The sequence below is a fragment of the Phycodurus eques genome, chromosome 21 (assembly GCF_024500275.1).
Source record: "Phycodurus eques isolate BA_2022a chromosome 21, UOR_Pequ_1.1, whole genome shotgun sequence".
Taxonomy (NCBI): Eukaryota; Metazoa; Chordata; class Actinopteri; order Syngnathiformes; family Syngnathidae; genus Phycodurus; species Phycodurus eques.
Window position 1 is genome coordinate 5,853,411 of NC_084545.1, and position 21,844 is coordinate 5,875,254.

The window sequence follows — 21,844 nt, forward strand, 5'->3', positions numbered from 1 at the left end:
TTTCACTGTTTGATAAAAGGGTGACGAAACGGCACACAACATGCCTTCCGGAAGGTTTCTGGCTCAACTATGTCGTGGGTAAACAGTGGCAGTGTTGCTCTTGGCCGTGGAGCATGCTAAAAAACAAAACAAAACAAAACAAAAAGCATGGGGATGTGGTAGAGGTGTGGGGGTGGATGGTCACTAAAAGGATACAACATGAGGATGATCTCCAACACGGCCTGGACTACGCCAAAGGTAGACAGAGAGGTGTTCCCGATGCCTCCTCGGTCCTGGAAGGTGGAAGAACTCGGTTAGTCAATGTTGTAACACATCACCAATCAAAAACATTACCTGTTGTTTGTTCGTTAGTCAACAGGTATTTTTACGTTGTTTGTTGGCACGGTAATGCAAAAACTTGAGTTTTACGTCAGGTGACAGTTTTTCTTTGCTGCCTATTCATTAGTTGGCACGATAACGCAAAAACATATTTTTATGATGCCTCAGATATGTTTGTTCGTTGGCAAAATAATGCAAAAACCTTGCAAGTTTTACCTCAACCAAGCAAGTTGTTTTCATCGGTGAGCCGGATCACGCAAAAACTCAAGAACTTTACCTCCTTCGCCATTTTGTTGTTGTTGTTGTTGTTGTTGTTGTCAGTTTGCTAGTTAGCGCGATAATGCAAGAAATTAATATTTTTTTCTAAGCCAACTGTAATTTTTCTGTCGCACGTTCATTAGTCAGCATGATAATGCCAAAGCTTCACATTTTGGAAAATAGATTTTTACTTCGGTTGAGGAAGGGATGCCGTGTTTGTTAGCCGTCACAAAACCTTTTAAAAATAGCGGCGTTGCACACACGCAATGAGACAGGATTTTCACTACAAGTGACACAATTCAGATTTTCTTGAAAACAGAAATCAGATATGACTGACTGAAAATGTCGGCATAAACATACAGGGAATTGGGCACTTAGAGCTGCAGTGTAAATCCAGCGAGACAGAACGATCGTGCAAAGTAATTTGTGCCTCAAAGAATTTCCCTACTTGTGCGGCGAGCCAATCAAAATCATGAATGGAACAAGATGAAAGAGGATTCTTTTCAAATCACGGCCCATCATACAATGTGACCAGGTGTTCAAACAAACAAAAAAAATGCTTTTCGTTGAGGCGAGCGTTCAAGGCGCGAGCGTGCCAAAAACTTAAAAACAATACAACAAATACTTGCGCAAACACACATACATCCAGCACCCAACACCAACACCACTACCCCCGCCCCTCCTCGAGGCTTTTGAAATAGAAGCAGGGAAAAAAAAGACATCCATCGACATGCTCTGCACAGAGCCTGCATCGCTCTAGTCACTTGATAAATATTTGCTTTTCCAACACTTGGCACGGTCGTTTGCTCTTTGGGAGGAACACTGTATTGTACGTTCCACTCGCACTCACATTGAATCCACAAGGAAGACGGGACTGTCAATGGCTCACTTTTCTTTTCAATCTTGGCTAAGACGCACTGATTTATTTAATTTATTTATTTTACCTCATCCAAGCACGTTATGTTTTAATCGTTTGTTGTTGGTTAGCAGGCTCACGCAGACTTTTACCTCAGTCAAAGAAGTTACGTTTTTAATCACATTGTTGCGTCGTTAGTTAGCTGATGATGCTAAAACTTCAGATTTTTACCTCGGTCTAGGACTTTAAGTTTTCATCACTTGTGTTTTAGCAGGATCATGCAGATTTTACCTCAGTCAAAGACTATGCTTTTAATCGCTTCTTGTTTCGTCAAGAGTTAGCTGATGATGCTAAAACTTCAGATTTTTACCTCAGTCGAGCACGTGCCGCCTTAATCACTTGACATTTTTCAGCAGGATCATGCAGATTTTTACGCCAGGCAACGAAGTTCCTTTCCCCCCCCGTTTTATTAGTTAGCTACATCACACAAAAACTTCACAATTTTACTTCAGTCAACGATTATGTTTTAAGTGCTTTTATTCTTATTTCTTTCTAATTTTTTTTTGGGGGGGGTGGGGGGGGGGGTCATTGCTTGATGTTTGTTCGCTTGTTAGCACCATCACACAGATTTTAACTCCAGACGTGGGAGTTACATACGTTTTCGTCCCGTTGTTTTATTCATTTGTTCGATCTGACTTTCACCCCAGTCAAGGAAGTTACAATTTCATTGTTGGTTCGATCCTGAAAAACTTCAGACTTTTACCTTGCAGGATCAAACTGATTTTTAAATCAGTCACAGAAGTTATGGAATCTATTATTTGTACCCTGTTGTTTTATTCGTTTGCTCGATCACGCAAAAACATCTTATTTTTACCTTAGTCGCGGAAGTTGCGTGTTCTGCCTGTTGGTAGATGGTTAGTTTGTAGGATTCAGACAAAAACGCCACATTTTAAAAAAGCAAACAAGAAATGTATGTTTATGTTAGGCGGATTGGCAAAAACTTCAAGTTCTACATCATCTTTGGGAGAATAATGCCAAAACTACATCACCTAATTTTTGTGGACGTTTGTGCAATAATGCATACAATTTCGATGTGATTACACTGTGATGAATGTCCGGATGGAGCAGTTTACTAAGTCAGTTAACTAAGTTTTGTTTCCTCACTTTCAGAATATTCACATAAAAAAAACAACAACACTATTTTACAAATGTTAGAAATGGGGTCATATTTAACATTTATATACTATCCCCCCCTCCCCCCACACACACACGAACACACTTTTTTAACATCGCAAGCAAAGGACATTTTCCATTGTTTTCTGGACAGTAATGTAATGTATTGTAGTGTATTTTTATTTTTTATGATTTTTTTTACCTTTCTCAGAATTTGAAGGCATGGTGTTTTGCCAGTTTTATTGAAAAATAAATGCAGATAAATGTACAATCCAAATTGGGTTTTTTAGTCCAAATATGGATTGCTCCCCCTAGCAGTATTCTGGTTGTGATTACACCGTAACATGCAGTTGTCTTAAAGTTCAGAGCATTGCGAGGTGTGTCTATTTCAACTTATTATAACACCTTTCAGCAAAATGCAGCCCAGCATCGGAGTACAAGCACCATAATAAACATGATGTAGAATTATGACCTTTCTGATGGCGTCAATAAAACCTGCCAAATGACAGCTTTCATAAAAGTAGAGCTAATGGCCAGGGCAAATATACTCCCAAGTTAGGCTTCAGAGGAGTAAGGGCCAAGTTTTAGATTATTCTTTCTAATTATGTTTTATATCTTTCTTAGCCACCGTGAGTGTCATTATCTTGATTTGTTTGGTGAAGCAGCCAGAACTCGGGGTGGGGGGGGTCTGGCAGGTTGTTTCATGCCTTTTTATGCAACTGTCATCCCGAGTGAGTTTACTGCAGAGCCATGGTGCAGTGCTCTTACACCGGGAATTACCAGACGGCATGTGATGTCATTTATTAATGGAGGGAGGGAGGGAGACAGGAGGGTGGGAAGGTTTTGTGTGTGTGTGCGTGTGCGCTCGCTTATGTATAGGCTGAGGATGGCAAACTTTCTCAGTACACTTCCTTTCAACTCGTCTTTTCACTGCAGTAGCAGGAAGGCTGACGACGGGGCGAAGTGGGGGGTCAAGCGGAGGGGCGGATCGGGTGGGTGTGGGTAGGCTGGGGTTAAGGGTGGCCTGTACAGCCTGGAGCACTTCAGTCATCACAGTTGTCGGTCGCCACATTAACACCTTGTTGTTTGCAGGCAAACACTACGTTTGTGGGGGGGATGTAATATCACCATTCATCAGTTTCTTAATTAGACAGATCATGCAAAAAAGTCAGATTAGTATCTTAAACAAGGAAGGCAACATTTTCGTCATCTGTTGTTTGTTTGTTAGCTAGGCGGATTAACTAAAATCTCAGATTTAGACGTCACTAACAAAATTAGCTCTCGTCATTTTTTTTAGTTAGCCAGATCAAGCAAAAAGTTTTGATTTTTACCTCGGTCAAGGGAGTTATGGTTTTTGTTGTCTGTTCGTTAGATGGATCACCCTGAATTTTTTTTTTTTTTTTTTTTTACCATAGCCAAGAATGTTAGTTTTTATCACCTTCTGTTTGTTCCTTAGTTAGCCGAATAGCACTAAGACTTCAGATTTGTACATTGTCACGGAAGCTAGTTTTTGGATCTTGTTTTTTTTAGTTAGCAGAATCAATGTTTAACTTTTACCTCGGTTGAGGAAGGTACGTTTTTATCATGTTAGTTTTCATTTATCTGTTGTTTGTTAGTTAGCTGGATCATGCAAACCCCCTATCCTTTTACCTTGTTCCAGGAAGTTATGCTTTCCTCTTTTTGAAAGTTAAAGTTTGGGGTAATAATCAATTAAAATTTGATGCGGTTACGCTCTGATAAATGTACGGATCTTCGTTTCATGTTCTCCCCATTTATTAATGTGCAAATTAGTGTGTCTTTTTGCTTTTTCGTCAAATTGCAAGTTAATTTCATCAAGCTCCTATTTCCAATGACAGATGTATCTATCCATTTACATACATAGTGTGTAATTTAGAGGAATGGTGGGGGGGGGGGGGGGGGATTCTAAAAAGACAGTGTTTGCTCGGCAACATCATTCACAGAAGCAATTGCAGCGAAGATTTGTGTTATCTTTGCCTTAGGCCAAGGACCTTCCCAAATTTACGATGACAACAGTTTCGCCGTGAGACCTTGTTGCTTTTTTTTCTAGTCATCAATTTCCTGAAGTTGGCAATTAAATAATGGTAGCTAAATGAGGACTAACTGGGGTTAATTTGGCATCGCAGTTCAAACTAGCATGAGATATAAAGCTTATGACGTTAAGTCATATTGCTTATCACGGTAAAAAGTTCAGGCTTTGCAGGCTATCCACAGATTGCTAAAATGTCTGCCATTCAAAGGTCTTCACAGACAGGTCAGGCCAAAATGAACTGTGCCAAGTAGGTAATTATATGATGTTTAATTTCCTGATTGACTACAGGGGAAATTACCAGTCTATTAATTGATTAATCGCTATTTAAACTTTTTCAAAACAAATATTTTAACCCTCCTGTTGTGTTTGTCGTTGGTACATGAAAAATATTTCTGTCACCCAGACAATTTCATGTTTTCCATGAAAACACACCGTTGTGTATACAGTGGATATAAAAAATCTAAACACCCCTGTTCAAATGCCATTTTGTTTTGTGATATAAAAAATGAACCCAAGATAAATCAAGTCAAAGCTTATTCCACCATTAATGTGACCTATGATTTGTACAAGTCAGTTTGAAAAAAAAAAAGGAAATCTTTAAGAGGGGAAGTAAAAATAAATAACTGAGATAATGTGGTTGCACAAGTGTGCACACCCTCCTATAACTGAGGTTGTGGCTGTTTTACAATCATATTTAAACTCAAGTTAGATGGGTGTTAGCACACAACTGCTGCCATTTAAAATGCCTCTGATTAACCCATAAAAAGTTCGGTTGTTCTAGTTGGATTTTCCTGACATTTTTGTAGTCACATCTTACAGCACAAGTCACGGTCTGCAGAGAGCTTGCGCGGCATGAGCGGGATCTCATTGTTGAAAGGTATCAGTCAGGAGAAAGGTACAAAATAATTTCCTAAGCATTAAATATACCATGTATCACAATGAAGACAGCCATCATCAAGTGGCGAAAATATGGCAAGCGTGATATTACCAAGACCTGGATGTCCCTCCAAAATTGATGAAAAGATGAAAAGAAAACTGGTCAGTGTGGCTGCCAAGAGGCCGACAGCAACACTGAAGGATGTGTAGGAATTTCTGGCAAATACGTGGTTTTTATTCGGTGTGACAACAATTTCCCATCTTCGTCATATTTCTAAGGTATGGTGGATGGCAAGATGGAAGCTTTATCTTACAGTGAAAAAAACAACAAATCCCAAACGCCTAGGGTTGAACTCTTTGGCCATAATTCCAAAAGCTATGTTTGGCACAAACACAACACTGCTCATCAGCAAAAGAACACCATACCTACACTAAGTATTGTGGTGGCAGCAGAATGCTTTGGGGCTGTTTTTTATTTAGCTGGAACTTAAGCCTTAGACAAGGTGGAGGGAACTGTGAACGATTCCATCGAACATCTGTGGGGTGATGTGAAGAGATTCGGAGCATTTTCTGAAAAGAAGAGTGGGCAGATACTGCCACATTAAGATGTGACTCCCAACCAAAAAGACTGAGTGCTGTCATAAAAGCCAAAAGTGGTTGAGGGTGTGCGTATTTATGCAACCCAGTTATTGTATGGTTTTTTTTCTCCTTTTAAAAGAAAAAATAGCGAAGTTGTACAGGTTGTAGGCGACTTACATTTTTTGAAATTATTCATCTAAAATGATTTATCTTTAGCTCATTTTTTTCTATCACATAAACCTGTCTTTTAAACAGGAATGTGTGGACTTTTTATATCCACTGCATACACTACCGTTCAAGCTTTTTGAGACTGAATAAATGGTGCCTCTGCTGGTTGCGGCCAAGTAGTTTTTGATCCCTCGCAATACGGGATCATTGTCACATTGTGAAGCTCGGGTTCGCCATGTTGATATGACGTCAACGCAACAACGGGGGGGGGGGGGGTGTAAGTCAGCAATGTTGCACTGATGCGTGCGCTTAGAAAGGAGGAGTTGAGCCCGCAGCTAATAGTCCACTTAAGGAAATACAGTGTCAAGTGTTGGACTAGCAGAGTCGTCGGCCTGCGGTAAGAATTTTATTAGCCGCTCTTAGTGCTTGTTCATCAGGCTGTAAAACAAGGTGTCCTTTGACAGACTCCCGCTTCTTTCCTCGTCGTCATCCACCTGCTCGCCCTCTTCCTTTTCCTCATCTTCATCAACACACCATGCCGTTTTCGCCGCCATGCTGAGCCACCTGCTCAGCATGCTTAGTCGGGAAGGAGAGGGCAAACACTGACAGGGCAATTCTATTGTGCCCCCCCCACCCCCCCTAAACTCAACAATCAGCCTCATTTGACTTTCCCACAGTCTGGATGGATTTCTTTGACAACACACTCTCGCGACTTCTTTATATCATTTAAATCCAGCGATAATACAGGATATGGGCAAACGTTTTTAAGTCTTGCCTCTTCGCCAAGTGCTTGCATCATACATATAAAAAAATTCCATTTTAATTCCATGTCATTCAAAAGGCAATCAATGGTTTTGTTCTAGCTGGCATTACGACTGAAACGTGGACAGATTTTACATATATATCAATATCATAACCAACTCAAAGATGTCCACTGTGGTTGTCTAGATCAATTACTTTTTCCGTTCAATGTCTAAGGAAGTCAAATGTATGACTTTAGGACTCTTTTTTTTGAGGCCACTTCAACTTTTACATATACTGTAGCATCGGTTAACTTTGGTGGAGTACATTGTTTGAAATTGAGATAACAACAACATATGTATGTTATTTGTTTATAAAAACAAATTTCATTTCAGAATCATTTTCAAAAGTTTTGTGTTTTACCTCAGGGGTGTCAAACAAATTTTTTTCACGGGCCACATTGTAGATACGGTTTTCCTCAGAGGGCCATTATGATTGTAAAACCATATCAATGGTTAATCGCCTCATCATATCATTACACATAGACATCAAATTGATGGATAGCTAGTTTTGAAATCAGAAGTCAAGGATAATGGTTTGTCCAACTATTGTTCAAGTAACTGTAAAAGGGGTTTGGAGGCAAAACATGCTTACAATAGTTCATTACTATTTATTAGATATGAATATACAAAAATGTGCAACAGATTTTAACAAGAATCATGGAAGTTGACACACATTATTTGCTTTCGCGGGCCACATAAAATTATGTGACGGGCTGGATCTGGCCCCCGGGCCTTGAGTTTGACGCCTGTGTGTTACCTGGTCAATTGGACCGGAAACATCCCAAAAGTGAAGACAATAAAACTAAAATAACAGTAAATTAATATGATAATGTATTTCAGTCTGTCCTGTGCATTGTGTTGTACACATCTTTTTTATTATGGGTCAATTTTTCACTGTTTCATCTCTATAAAACATAATATATACATAAAATTGGGTTTTAAAAACAATTAAAATCTGTTTCCAAATAGATAGAATAGCTGGAGGTTTAAACTGCTCTGGTCAAATTGATCCAAATTGATACTTTTTTGGGTTTTTTTTGGAGGCTTTTTGAAAATGAGATTAAGACACAGTTTTCAATGGTCTGCGCTAGACCCCTGTTTGTCCTCCATCAATCTTACATCTTCATCAAACAAAACATTTGTACTGCTTCCCGTTGGATGGGAAAACTTTGGGGATGGTCCTTCTCTGTTCCAAGGTCTATAAAGGTGTGCTTGGATGAGTATAGTGTGGAAGAAGCCCATCAAACACCAGAAGCGGTGGACATAAATTAGGTCTTGGTAGAAAAATTGGAAGCGGTTATAGTGGACCCAGCTCTCTATTTTCTTGTTTTACATGGCAATTGGTCCGTATCAGACTTGTTATTAATGACAAAGGCAATGGCTCAATTTACTTAAAGATGAGATGCCTGGCATATATCCAGCTATAAAGCATTTAGTGGGCTGAACAATGGTAATTTGGGGTATTTTGCCCTGTCAGTTGTCCACGAGACAGCGTAAAATGAATTGATGGGGAAATACGATACATGATGTTGCCCCAGCCGAGACAAGAATGCAACACACACACACACACCTCTGTCAGTGTAGATGAAACGAGATAAGCCGAGTTTAACACACATTGCATGTTAGACGGAGATGAAAATCTCTGAAGCGAGGAAGAGCCGCTCTTTCAGCCGTCATGGACTTGAGACGTGCCGCCGCGTGCGCTGATTTTTATTATTTTTTTTTTTTTGAAAGTGCTGCAACGTGACTTTCAATGAGCTTCCAAAACATAAAAGTTGGGGCCCTGATTAACATCTGCCCAGGCCTTTTCTTCCAACCGTGCACCTGAGCATATCCGGAATTTGATTTATGTCTCAGGACGTGGCAGGTCAGATACGGCTTTCCATTTTTGGTGTGTGGGAGGTAAAAACATGTCACTTAGACCAGCGGTCGCCAAACACTGAGCCGCGGACCGCTCGTCTCGGTCACGTGATACGGAAGTAAAAAAAAAAAAACGTAAGCCCACAAGCTAACAAAAATGAGTATAAAAACAAATGTCATGGGAAAGTGGAAAGAGCCAAATGACAAGACATAATAAGAGCCTACAACTTCCAAGAAACTGCAATGAATGAGGCAATAAAGCCTTTAAAACTGCCAAATAAAGCTGAATACCTTCCATTCATTTCCTACATCCTATCTTTGTAAAATGGGATTTTCTGCAATGACGGAGACTGAAACACAATTGCGGAGTAGACTGGAGAGAAGTAACACACATTGGGTGTCACTGTTTCCCATTTCCCCAAGATGGGACCGGCTCACTGAAGAGACACAAGTGCAGGGCTCATAATTACAGGAATTACAGTCGTTATTTCCTTTTTTAATTTGTTTCCATCCTGGTCTGCCCATGGCTTTATGTGAAACCAGTCCGTGGCACAAAAAGGTTGGGGACTAGTGACTTCGACTGTGGTCAAAGCTGAAGATTACCTTTGAACCTTTAGGCATGGCAGTCTCATCCACGAGCAGGTAGAGGATGTTCAGCGCCACCAGAAGAACTGAGATTGTCTGTGGACAGAGATGAGTCAGTACTTGCATAACATGACATTGGTATTTTGGTACCGATGTAAAACGAGGTCCCCCAGTACAAAGCTTGTAACCAGCTTAGTTTAGCATTGCTAGTCATCCCCTGGCCTCGTATTAGTAGCGTAATGTTAACATTTTGGTTAACTTTCAAACAACACCCATCCATTTTCTATAGTGCTTATCCTCATTAGGGTCGCTGGTGAGCTCGTGCGAGAGACGGAGTACACCCTGGACTGGTTTCCAGCCAATTACAGGGCACATACACAGTGGTGTGAAAAAGTGCTTGACCCCTCCCTGATTTCTTTTTTTTTTTGCATATTGTATTACCAGGATTTAATTTTATTTCTTCCTTAACAATGAAAACCTTAATTTAAAAAATGCATGTTGTGTTTACTTGTGTTGTCTTTGACTCATATTTAAATTTGTTTGATAATGAGAAACATTTACATGTGACAAACATGCAAAAAAATAAGAAAGCAGGAAGGGGGCAAACACGTTTACACACCAATGTAGACAAAGCAATATGGCACATTTAGAGCACTAAATGCACAAACAAACAACCATTCACACTCACATTCACACCTACGGGCAATTTAGAGTCTCCAATGCATGCATGTTTTTGGGATGTGGGAGGAAACCGGAGTGCCCGGAGAAAACCCACGCAGGCACGGGCAGAACATGCAAACTCGACACAGGCGGTGCCGGGGATTTAACCCCGGTCCTCAGAACTGTGAGGCTGACTCTTTAACCAGTCACCCACCGTTCCGCCATCTAAAAATATAACAAGCATCATTTTTCTATTAGGTGAGTTTGACATCTCTTTTTCAGAGTCTTCAATGAACCTACACGTATGCTCTGGAATGTAGGAGGAAGCTGGACTATCTGGAGAAAACCCACAGAAGCATGGGGAGTAGATGCAAACTCCACACAGGAAGCAGAGATTCAAACTCAGAACCTTGGAACTTTAAGGCATTTTTGCTAACCACCAAGTCATAATGCTGGTGCTTACAACAGTGTAGCATTATTTTACACGTAATACCAGGACAGTGGTAGATTGACTTACGAGGGACCCGACTTACAACTTTTTCGAAATACGAGCCATCGTTCATCCCTTTTTTTGTCTTGAGTTGCAAGAAATACAGTACAAGCGCTTGATGGTGGCACTGAACTTCACAACAAGCAGCATATTTTGAACAATTCTATAAAACAGAGGCTAATGTTTGCTTCAAGCTGTTTATTGCCACTCTCAGTTAAAGTTTATTGGAAAACCATAAATAAAACTAAGAGAATTACACTTTAGTGCATTAAACCAAACAACGCATAACTTTGTCTGACCAAAGTCCACTTGCTTAATACTAACACACAATGCAAAACGCCATAGATGGGCTAATGAAACTAGCAGCAATGTTTCGCTGTGGTAACCCTTAAGATACGGATATTTAATACCATCTCGTGGACATCCCGCTTGTTGAAGATGGCTATAGAGGATGATCTTAAACGGGCATCACACCCAAGGAATCAGACTGGGCAAAAGTGTAAGATGGTCGGCGTGGCCAGCAGCCAAGCGGTGTGCAAGTCACGGGTAAACAGCTTGCAGCTTAGCGATAGGTCACTCACCGTTCCTGCAAGCAGGATCAGCATCACTATAGGGTACAGCAAGTTCTTCTCCCAACCAGACGCTTGCTTTCTTCTCTCTGGAAAAATAAATATATGGCCACAACGTTTAAATTCCCGTTGGCTTGATAAGACTCTCAGACAGTGTCGAGCAGTGTTTGGTAAACCCAAGGACTTGATCTGTAATTGCTGAGGTGCGTTTGAGTCCATCGAGTCTGTGATGTTTGACAAGAAATAGCACTAAGTGAATGTGTAGACTTTTACATTAACTTTTTGTAGTAGCCACAAGCTAGCTAGCTGCTGACTGGGTAGCTGCTTGTGATTTTCGATGAGCCAAATTCTAGTTGTTGGTCTACGGCACAGGAGTCAAACTCAAGGTCCGGAGGCCACATCTGGTCCACCACATCATTTTATGCAAAACCAAGTAATTTGTATCAACTGCCATGATTCTTGCTAAAATTTGTACCATAATTTAAAATCGTCTCATCTAATACGTAGTAACATTGAGATTCTGAAAGCATTTGTTTTGCTACCAGACCTTTTACTGTAACTTGAACAATAGATGAACAATTATTCCCTATTTCCAATTTTAAAACTAGTTATCAATTTGTTTGTATACAGTTTGTAATACTATGATGAGGTGCACAACAAAAAATTGTTTGACAGCCATGGTGTACACCATGAGTTATAATATTTAATATTATAACGGTAGAACCGGTATTGTGACATACTAACCATAGCCATACTGTTTATAATATTTTGTCTCATTAAAAAAAAAGGCAAACAAAATACAGGAAACAATTCAAAAATACAAATGATAATAAAATGGATAAAATAAACCTCTTCAATAGTACAAAGAAAAACTAACTTTAATTTGCCGTGCACAGGTGTAACTCATGTTACATAATAAATTATAATGAAAACCGATAATTATAGGGTTCCTCCCAGTTACTCACCGGTAGATAATTAATTAATCGGTGAAACCTCGACCTTCACACACACACAAACACAGATAATCACAGGCGTGTGTACCAAACACGTTGTCCTCTCTCATCACAGCCACCCCCCTTGGCTATTTTCTTCCCCAAAAAAAAAAAGAAAAAGAAAAAACACCCTCTTCCTCTTTAATTAGCAGTGCTCATCACTTAATTGTTGCTCATAAATCTTGCATGAAAAGATATCAACTGAAGACGGAGGAAGGGGATGTACATTTTGTGTCTTCCCGGGCAGATTTTAGGTTGACATCTTTATGCAGCTCACTGTCATCAGTCACATGATACGTAACCGACGACCTCAGCCAAATTGACTTGCCGCGCTAAATTTCTAACCTCGTCAGTCTTTATTCTCAAAGTGCAGCTGCTCCTGCACCCCGCCGACAAGTTTGCCAGCTGCACTTTAGAAGCACCATCCTTCTAAATTAATGACATCACTAAAAGGCTCGCTACAATATAAAGTTTGCTTCTTGTCCAATATCCCTAAGTGCCTGTAGGCTCCCTTCCCCTGGCCACCACTGCAAGCCTGCTCCCCAAAAGCCTCATTTATAATATCCTAAAATGGATGGAAAATGATCAGGCAGGTATGGTCCACGTCCAAATTAAGAAATAAAAGCAGACGGGGGGGAAGGGAGTGTCTGTCAGCAATCCATCCATCCATCCTGAGCCGCTTCTCCTCACTAGGGTCGCGGGCGTGCTGGAGCCTATCCCAGCTATTATCGGACAGGAGGCGGGCTACACCCTGAACTGGTTGCCAGCCAATCGCAGGGCACACAAACAAACAACCATTCGCATTCACATTCACACCTACGGACAATTTAGAGTCGTCAATTAACCTACCATGTATGTTTTTGGGATGTGGGAGGAAACCGGAGTGCCCGGAGAAAACTCACGCAGGCACGGGGAGAACATGTAAACGCCACACAGGCAGAGCAAATGTATTGTAGTGTTTTTGTGTTAGATATGTGCCTTTAACAGAGGGGGCCAAGTGGGGTGGCATGTGATGTCAGCAAGCCCCCATTGTGAGAGTCTGGGCGTGAGCTGTGGCTGACAGCAGCTCCTATGTGAGTGTGCTCATTGTGTTTATGTTTATCTCCCAGCGCTTAATAAATGAAAAAGCGCTTAATAAATGAAAAGTGCATCGGTCCCACCTGAGGCCATTACAGTCAGTAAGTATGCTGTAAAACCGGAGATTTTTGCAATATAGCAGCAATTTCCGCGACAGACCGTTTAAAAAAAAAAAATCTGCGATATTGCGGTGTCACAAACGACGACCTGCGATATGGCGGGGGAACACTGTATTGAGGACAAAATCAATGTTTTTTTTTTAGGGCAAAATCAGTGCTGTCACATAATGTCACAAATACATACCCAGTTTATTCCTCATGTTTCTGATGCTGTCCAGTTCTTTAGTGAGGTGGTGGGTGAAGCTTCCTCGAGTATATGCACAGGTGGATGACCCTGACCAAGTCAAAAACAGGTTTTAGCATACCATGTCCAGTGATCCCTTCAAACTAGAGCAGCCTAAAAGTTGATTTGGAGTCGCACCAAGTTCAGACCGCAAACAAACATGACTTCACATGAGACTTCTTTGAATCTTTTTTTGCTCATAAAATAACTCAAAAGTACATATAGTGCAACCTCTAATGCCGAACAGCTTTTTTCTGGTCAATCTCAGATTTCTTTGCATTTTCCCGTAGGAAATAACACAAATCCATTAAATTGAGGCCAATTTTATTTAAAGTTAAATGTTTTAAGTAACATTTCCAAATTGACTATAAAAAGAAACACAATCTAATCATCTCTAAACAATTTATTTTTCAGGGTAATATTGTAAGATGAGTTTGAAATGTTATTACAGTATTGTCGGATCAGAATTTGTGGTATATTTATACAGTTTAAACTTTTTATATGGGCAATTATAAACTCCACAATTACTCACAATTTGTCACTATTCGTGACAGGGCTCAGCCCCTATCCTGATGCTGATCACTATGTTACACAATTGTATTCCTATGTTAAAGCATTAGGAATAGCTCTAGATTGTTTAGTCACGTTAGTAGCAATGGGCTGACTTAAATGATAGTAAAAATGGTGCACAATTGAGACTTTAAAAAGCCAGCAAACAAAAGGAATTGTAACGGACCGTTCAAAGAAAACGTATTTTCCCTGGAGATGAACCGAATAGTCGCAAATCTTCTCATCCCAAAGAGAACTAATGTATTATTTGTGTGCATGACACATCCAAACGTGGCTCCGCATGTCACCCGTGGCAGATAAATGGTTCATCTGATAAATATTATGTCCGTAATACCGAATAAATCACGGAAACAAAGGACGCTATCATCACTCGAGTGAAGCAGTAATGGAGCCTTGGCAGGGTCTCAACTGCAGTAGCCGAAGTGACGTCACTCCCGGCTGAAGTTAAATATATCCTGCCTTTGCCTTCTGCTGGCAACATCAAGTAAGAGACTGAGTTACAGTGAGGTAGAGATGCTGAGTGAGGCTTCTGGCAGCCAGCGGCGGCCAGAGTAATGCGACGTATCCTCGCTAACCTTGTGCCACGTTCGGGAGAATGACGTCACCGGGGAATAAAAAAATATGCAAAACAGCACGCCGAGACAATCGAAGGCAAGGTCGTCGTGCCGCAGAGCATCTGGACAGGAGCGGTGTTCTCTGCGCGTCACGCTCTTTCAAGGACACTGTGGCAACACACACGCTCAATTTACAAAAATTTCTTTCCCACATTCTTCTAAGCAAACCTGTTGAAACGAAGCCCAATAAGGGTGAATTTACAATTTGTGATTCAAGTAACACCATTCAGATTTATTTGCTCTCAATTGGCACAATTGGGATATACGAAAGGGATATATATATTAAAAAAATAATTATAAAAAAAAATAGCAAGGAATCGGGTATTTTTGGATCTCAATCAAGTCTACTCCAAACGGGGGTAAAAATCCCATACATATCAGATATGTGCCGATAAGGTCAGCGTAAACACACAGATCGGATATACCTCATCAATGCAAGCTTGGCATAATCAAAATACACCGATTGCTAACGTTTACAAAAATAGAGATTTCGACACCGTTTTTTCTTTCGATGTGTTTAGCTGCTTACCATACAATCAGTATGCTGATCTACAGCATATTGAATTGGTTTTAGCATGTTTCCTCAACACAAGGTGAAGTGTGTGCCGCTTCCTTCTTTCCTATTTTTCTGTATTTAGCCCTGTGTGGAAAAAGTTTGGACATCCATCTTTCAAAGTGGGACTAAGGCAAACATATGATGTACTGAGTGCTGTGCAAAGTAACAGCAGCTAAGACAGCTCAGTTGCCTTCTTCGGAAATGCACCACACAGGTAGTGTTCACACGGCTCAGACGTGTACATCAATAAACAAATGCTTCACCTGATGAGCTCAACAGCGCGTATCTGTCTACACAAACTGGAGGCGACAAGACCTTTGGAGTGTGTCACGTGAACTTTCCCTGAACTACATTTCTAAGCCGCTGTGTGAGCATGTACACAATATGTACATTGAACGCATTCATGTCCCGATTGAGAACAGGGCAAAAATGGACCGATGACGACGTTGACCACTGTTTTCTTTTGTGCCCCTCGCTGAAGCTTTGAATAGATCAAACGGCTCCCGGGGGCGATAAGACAGAGATTGCAATTATTCTGTCGTTTAGTTCAAAGCGTGGCAGCGTGGAATGAGCCGTAAGGAAGCACAACGCTCAGGTGGCATTCTATGGAGGTGGCCAGCGCAGTATTTAAAAACACACTCGCTATCACAGGGGTTGATCTCCTATACCTCCCTGGTGTGAAAAGACTCTTCATTCGCTCCCATCTGTACACTTGGTTGCGCGCTTGACTTAATAGTAAAGTAGGTTTTGGAAGGTGGCCAAAACTTCCTGCCTCTTGAGATTATTCAGTGTTCCACAAAGAATTTGCAAACAGAACAGGACATGAAAAGGAAATGCAGGTGACGAGGGCGGAAGAAAGAACACCTTCCCAAACTTCCTCGAGACTTTCGCTTTGTAGCAAAGTCAACGAGGGCACAGCGGGAACTCCGCCTGGTGTCCTTTATATATCAAAGTGAAAAGTTAATCAGTGACGGCAGAAGTGAGCCAAAAGTTCTTATCAAAGATTAATTTCTACCCCATTAGCTGGACTACACTGTTCTAGGCCTGGCAGTAAATGAGGCAATCGAGAGTGCCTTGAACTGAATCTTTCAAATCAAACGTATGTAGTGGTTCCTCGGTTTATATTGGAGTTCCATTCCTACAGCTGCGACATAAAAGTTTAATTACAGTAAATAATTGTCTGAAAAACACATTCAAAGGCTTGTAGGCAAAATTTACATGTGTTTGATCCATGAATTTGGGGGGTTGAACCAACTAGTATCAAATTTACCACTCCGCAATGAGGGTTAGTGCTTGAAGTCAATTAATCGGCAATCAAGTTTTGGCATTAACAACACTGACGCCTCACCGAAAGCAACAGGTGGCATCAATTTCATATTTTTCACAAGGCTATTCTATACTATATTTATATGGGTCTGTTATTTTTGTAAATTACTGACCAAATTATTGAAAGCAAATAGTTACGCGCACAGTGAGTTGACAACTGAAAAAAATTATGTCATCAATTCATTAACGTCACCTTAGCATCGACAACAAAAAAAGTCTTCAAACCCCTACCATCAATGGACCAATACATTTCCTGATTCAATTAGAGTTCGTGTTTAAACAGTTGTCTTTATCAAGTTGTTCACGTTTGCCAAAATGACACCAAAAAATGACGCTTCAAGAAAATGGTAGACTTCAAGTGTCTTTTCAAGCAATGGTTTTTGAAACTTTCTCATGGGTCTACTCATGACAGATAGACAGACCTTATCTCATGTTCCTTAGTGAAACTGGATGAACATGGCTGCAAAATTTGAGTTTTGGGGTGTAGGAAAGCCCTCAAAATGGTAATTTATTTGGCATCATGACGATGAAGAACTAAGAAATTTCAAGCGGGCTTTTGCACCACATGCTCGATGTCAAGTGTGTGCGTGTGCGTGACCACATCTCCCTCGTTAATTGATTCCAGTGTGGCGCGCTCCATCAGACCAAATAGGGCCGTCCGACCCCTTCCCCTCCCGTATAATGTGCCAACACGTCTCGGACAGACATACCGTTTAATCTCCTCTGAAGGGCTTCCTCTTGCAAATGGATGCAGTAAATCTGCTCATCCAGGTCCTCCAGGATCTGAAGAGTGAGGGAGAGGAGATGAAAATGGGATATAATTAGGGCTGAAGTGGGACTGGAGAGATGGCAGATGGGAGGATGAGTTGGTGACCTATTTGTAGTCCGTGGCTGAATACGTAAAGAGCCGAGACGGACATTTTTCAGACTCTCGTAGTCTCCTCAGTCTTTCTAAATTCTAGTTAAGTTTAACAACTCGATGGGAAAACATTCTCCTTGTTTAAAAAAATTTAACCTGATAGGATTTGAGGCTTTATGACCTGTGGCACTGTTGTGGGACACTGGTTGACATCTCATTTTATCAATTTTTACTATTAGCTGACCTGCGCACTGCACATTCAAGAGAGCAGAACAGTCACTCGTAAAAGTACTAGTACTGAAAATATGTGGTATCGTTGCATTTTGTAAAGAGGGGTATCGCGGTACCTTTTCTTGTACCAGTATACTGCACAACATTAATGACCTACCGTTGGCTTGACAAGTAACTGGCCCATGACGGTGAACATCCTTGACAATCCCACAGGGGTGCACACTACAAGGCGGACAAATAGATCACATTAAAACAATTGTTTGAATATGAAGCATCAAAATGTCAAGTACTACAGTCTCGTTAAAATGATATTGAGTGAAAAGGCTTACTGAGTAAGAGCAGTCCTCCCATCAGAGATATACAGGAGTAAAGGTAGGGTAGGTAGAATTCCCAGAGGTCTATGGGGATTAGTAAAATTAATACATAAAAAAAAGACATTGAATTAAATTAAAACTGGAAAAAGGTCAACATAAATGAATGAAAATTAGGTAACATTAATACAATAAAAATGAACAAAACATTTTAATTAAAAACTAAATTGCAATAAATTAACTGAAAGATATACAGTTTTTTTAAATAAATCCCTTAATTAGTAAAATAATACAATGTAAAATAAAATAAACTATTAAAGTATAGTTATTAAATCCCTATGAGTAAAATTAATACATGGAAATAGGATAATAAAAATAATAAATACAATTAAATGAAAATGACAAAATGATAAAAACCTTATATTACTAAAATCAATGCATTCAAAATAAATTAAACAATATGGATAATTAAATATTAAATGTAATAGAAATAATAATCACTAAATTTAACAGGCACAAAGAGTCAAGTTTGTCCACTTTGAGGCCGAAAACATATTTTTGCAACTGTCACTAAAACCATTTATTTAGTCTTTGATCAAACTGAAGCATAGTTTTTTAACATGCCACACAAGTTTCAACACATTCATATAGATGCACTCAAATATGTTTAAAGCCCCACTGTAAATGACATTTATTTGCAAAATATAAAAACACTTCCAGAAACATAATACCAGCTAATGAAGCTAATGAAGAAGCTAATGTTCTTGTTTTGGGCTATTTGACTTGATCTTGTTTCATGTGTTAGTGATGTGCTAATAAATTAACTAATGTGCAATCTGGTGAATGTAACTGTATACGTACCGTAGAGTGACTCCATACTGGCTGCATCGTTATCAATGAGTGCCGACGCCACCCACACAATGCCCAGAATGAGCAGAGCCAACAGGAAAAGCATCACAAAGGTCTCCAAAATACGCGCCTTAATGCCCTAAAGTGCATAAAAATAAAAAAATATTTTCAATGTCTTGCCACAGGTCATAAAGCCTCAAATCCTATCAGGTTTAATTTTTTTAAATAGGCTTCATTTTCCTTGACGTCCCGTTTCCTCCCGTCACGCCACACTCCCACAATAAACTGCGTCGTTTTCCACTCACAGCACACAAACATGATATAAACGCTCCCGCTGATGCCTGTGTAAAACGACTCTTTTATATACATATTGCGCTCTATAAAGCGTCTCTAACGGGGCACTGGCAGAGGTGAAATTAAAAAAGAAGGGGGTGCGGGCGGGGGTGCTAGGTCAGCTACTGTCTGCGATCAAGAGCAGGCCTGCCATCTGGGCCCGATTAGGAGCTCCTCTAGCACCGCTGTATCCTGGGCGGCACAGACGGCAGGCTTTTGGGGTAATTTGGGTTTTCCGGGTCACAAACTGCTGAGTGGTTAATAAAGTCTCCCTCTCTACCTGTTCACACAGTTTGCATTACCCCCACTGCTGGAGAGCCACACTGTCTAGCGTGGCAAGATAGATAGGCGCTGGTGCAGACATGTCAGCTCGGCGGGCCAGGCGCACGGCAACAAGTGGGGCGCTGCACCTAAATTGGCTGCACATGAGCAATTTGTTACCGGCTAAGAGTAATGGCGGTGCGGTCGCTGTTCAGCGTTTGCCAACAGGTACGCGAAGGGGGTTTCCCTTTGAAAGCGGCCCCAACTCATCATCGGCTAGCCTTTTAAGAGTGAAAATGGTCTGAATTGTGTAAATTAAATCAGACAGTTAGCTTTTTTTTTTTTTTTTAATCCGTCCAAAATTACCAGCTTTCTCTGCAATTGCATAAACATTTTTTAAAGTCTTTGCTCAACAGCGTAACCCTGCGTCAAGGCCAAACGCCTTAGATATACCTCCTACACAAGATGTACAGACAATGTTCACAAATTCTTCTTTTGTAGTGTTTAAACTAGGGGTGAAAAAAATTAATTGGATAACTCAAATTGAATTGCAAAATAAAGGTTGATGAAAACTCTCTGCCTCGTAGCTTCCCAGGAATAATTTTTCCACACACTTATGTTAAATTTCGAGAAAAATGTCCCAGAAGTCTGCATGTAGGCTAAATTGGCCCCTCCATGACACACGAAAGCTTATTTCTAAGTCGTGATGCATCACTTTAACATGCTTGGCGGCACTTTGTGGCATCTTAGGAAATTTAAATTGAACACAAAACATGCTAATAGGTGAGCTATTCTGGGAATCCACAGGGGAAAAAAACACAAATTGGTGTAACTGTGAATACGCAGGGATTACTGAGTATGACATGACAATCAATATCCTAATATCAATATAAATCGGAAAGCAAAGGAAGGGTAGAAACAGTTGGACTAGTAAAACTAAGTAACATTAACTCATTTGGAAGACGCCTGATTCTGAGAATCTCCAATTCCATGTTTTTGTTTTATATTTATTTACGCTGCCATGATGCATATCACAATTGTGTGACCTGTGAGCAAAAAAAGCAGGGTGTAGTCACTTGAACCTTACAGTTTAAGTCCAGCCCAAGTCACTTTTACAAGCACATATACAGTATATCTAAACCTAGTGCTGTGCGATCGAAAAATATCGTATTGCGATCTAAAACCATGCAGCGTACGATATAAATTATCACTCTATCGTTATTTTGATGTCTGGGTTATTGGGTTTGCTCTGTTGCTTTACTCCTGTAGCATCTGAGAGAGTTACACAACACCAGTCCCCTTCCTATTATCTAATTGCGACTCTCTCTCCTGGCTTGACTAATCAATTTACAATCGTAAAATAGCTCAATAAACTGGGTCTGTGCATTGCGCAAGCTTTCCAAGATAGTATGAGTTTGTGAGTTTTTGTGTGGCAAGAGTGACTTTAGACGCCCGACATCGTGGACACTCAAGTTTAATGTAATTGCAGCAATGCTACTCCTTTGCTGTAGCAAAGTTTACATCACCCGCAAATAGAGTGGATTCCGCATATTTGCGGTTCGGCATTCGCAAATTCACCTATTCGTGGATTTGTGGGAACCCCGCCTTATTCGCAATTTCTGTTTTACCCGATCCCCGGCTTATGTGCATTTTCTTTCAGATTGTTTTCCATACTGGATATTTGTGTTTTATTCTATTTTTATCTATTATCCATTTAATATTTCTTCTATATAAATATACTTTTTATAAATAAATGGATCAGAGACAATTGCCATTCATTTCATGAAATTTTAAGCAAAAATACGATATATGGATATATATCATTATCGGGATATAAAATTACCTATATAGGGATGTAACATTTTGTAAATAAAGCACAGCACTATCCTAAACCTTTATGAGACATGGCAACGTTCTAGCATTTCTTAAAAGGCAGGATTTAAACAGCATTCAAGTCTGGATCAGCTAAAATAAAATCTTTATCATGAGTGAGTAAGTGTAGAATTCTCCTGATGCTACCGCAAGGAATGCGGGCAGGTTGAGGAGTGCCGCACTGTGGCCGAGCCGGACACCGCAGCCACCACCTGATGATATTTTATTGCTCTAATATTTAATATAGTCAATTCACTAAATGCGGATCTGACCAATGAGATGTACTTACGCTTATGAATGCAATGAGCGTTGACAATTTGGGCAATCGGGCAGCTCGCAGGGCGGACTGGATTGTGAATTAATGAGTAGGATGTGGAGAAACGGAGAGGAAAGCAGTCAGTGTCTG

At 40.3% G+C, this 21,844-nt stretch overlaps 2 protein-coding genes across 2 annotated transcripts in view; one reads left to right on the forward strand and one right to left on the reverse strand.

Annotated features, from left to right (window-relative positions):
• Positions 1-10,576, forward strand: part of rnf32 (ring finger protein 32) — a 28,155-nt gene extending 17,579 nt beyond the window's left edge. Inside the window, exon 8 of the mRNA XM_061665750.1 lies at positions 10,469-10,576. The gene's annotated coding sequence lies outside the window, so the exon portion shown is untranslated. The remainder of the gene's footprint in view (positions 1-10,468) is intronic.
• lmbr1 (limb development membrane protein 1) overlaps positions 1-21,844 on the reverse strand; it is a 46,925-nt gene that overhangs the window by 7,890 nt on the left and 17,191 nt on the right. Inside the window, exons 6-13 of the mRNA XM_061665749.1 lie at positions 18,985-19,111; positions 18,142-18,210; positions 17,970-18,034; positions 17,433-17,505; positions 13,618-13,707; positions 11,258-11,334; positions 9,545-9,622; positions 196-272 (exon numbers count right to left, since the gene is read on the reverse strand). Coding sequence (XP_061521733.1) covers positions 196-272; positions 9,545-9,622; positions 11,258-11,334; positions 13,618-13,707; positions 17,433-17,505; positions 17,970-18,034; positions 18,142-18,210; positions 18,985-19,111 — 656 coding nt within the window. The remainder of the gene's footprint in view (positions 1-195; positions 273-9,544; positions 9,623-11,257; positions 11,335-13,617; positions 13,708-17,432; positions 17,506-17,969; positions 18,035-18,141; positions 18,211-18,984; positions 19,112-21,844) is intronic.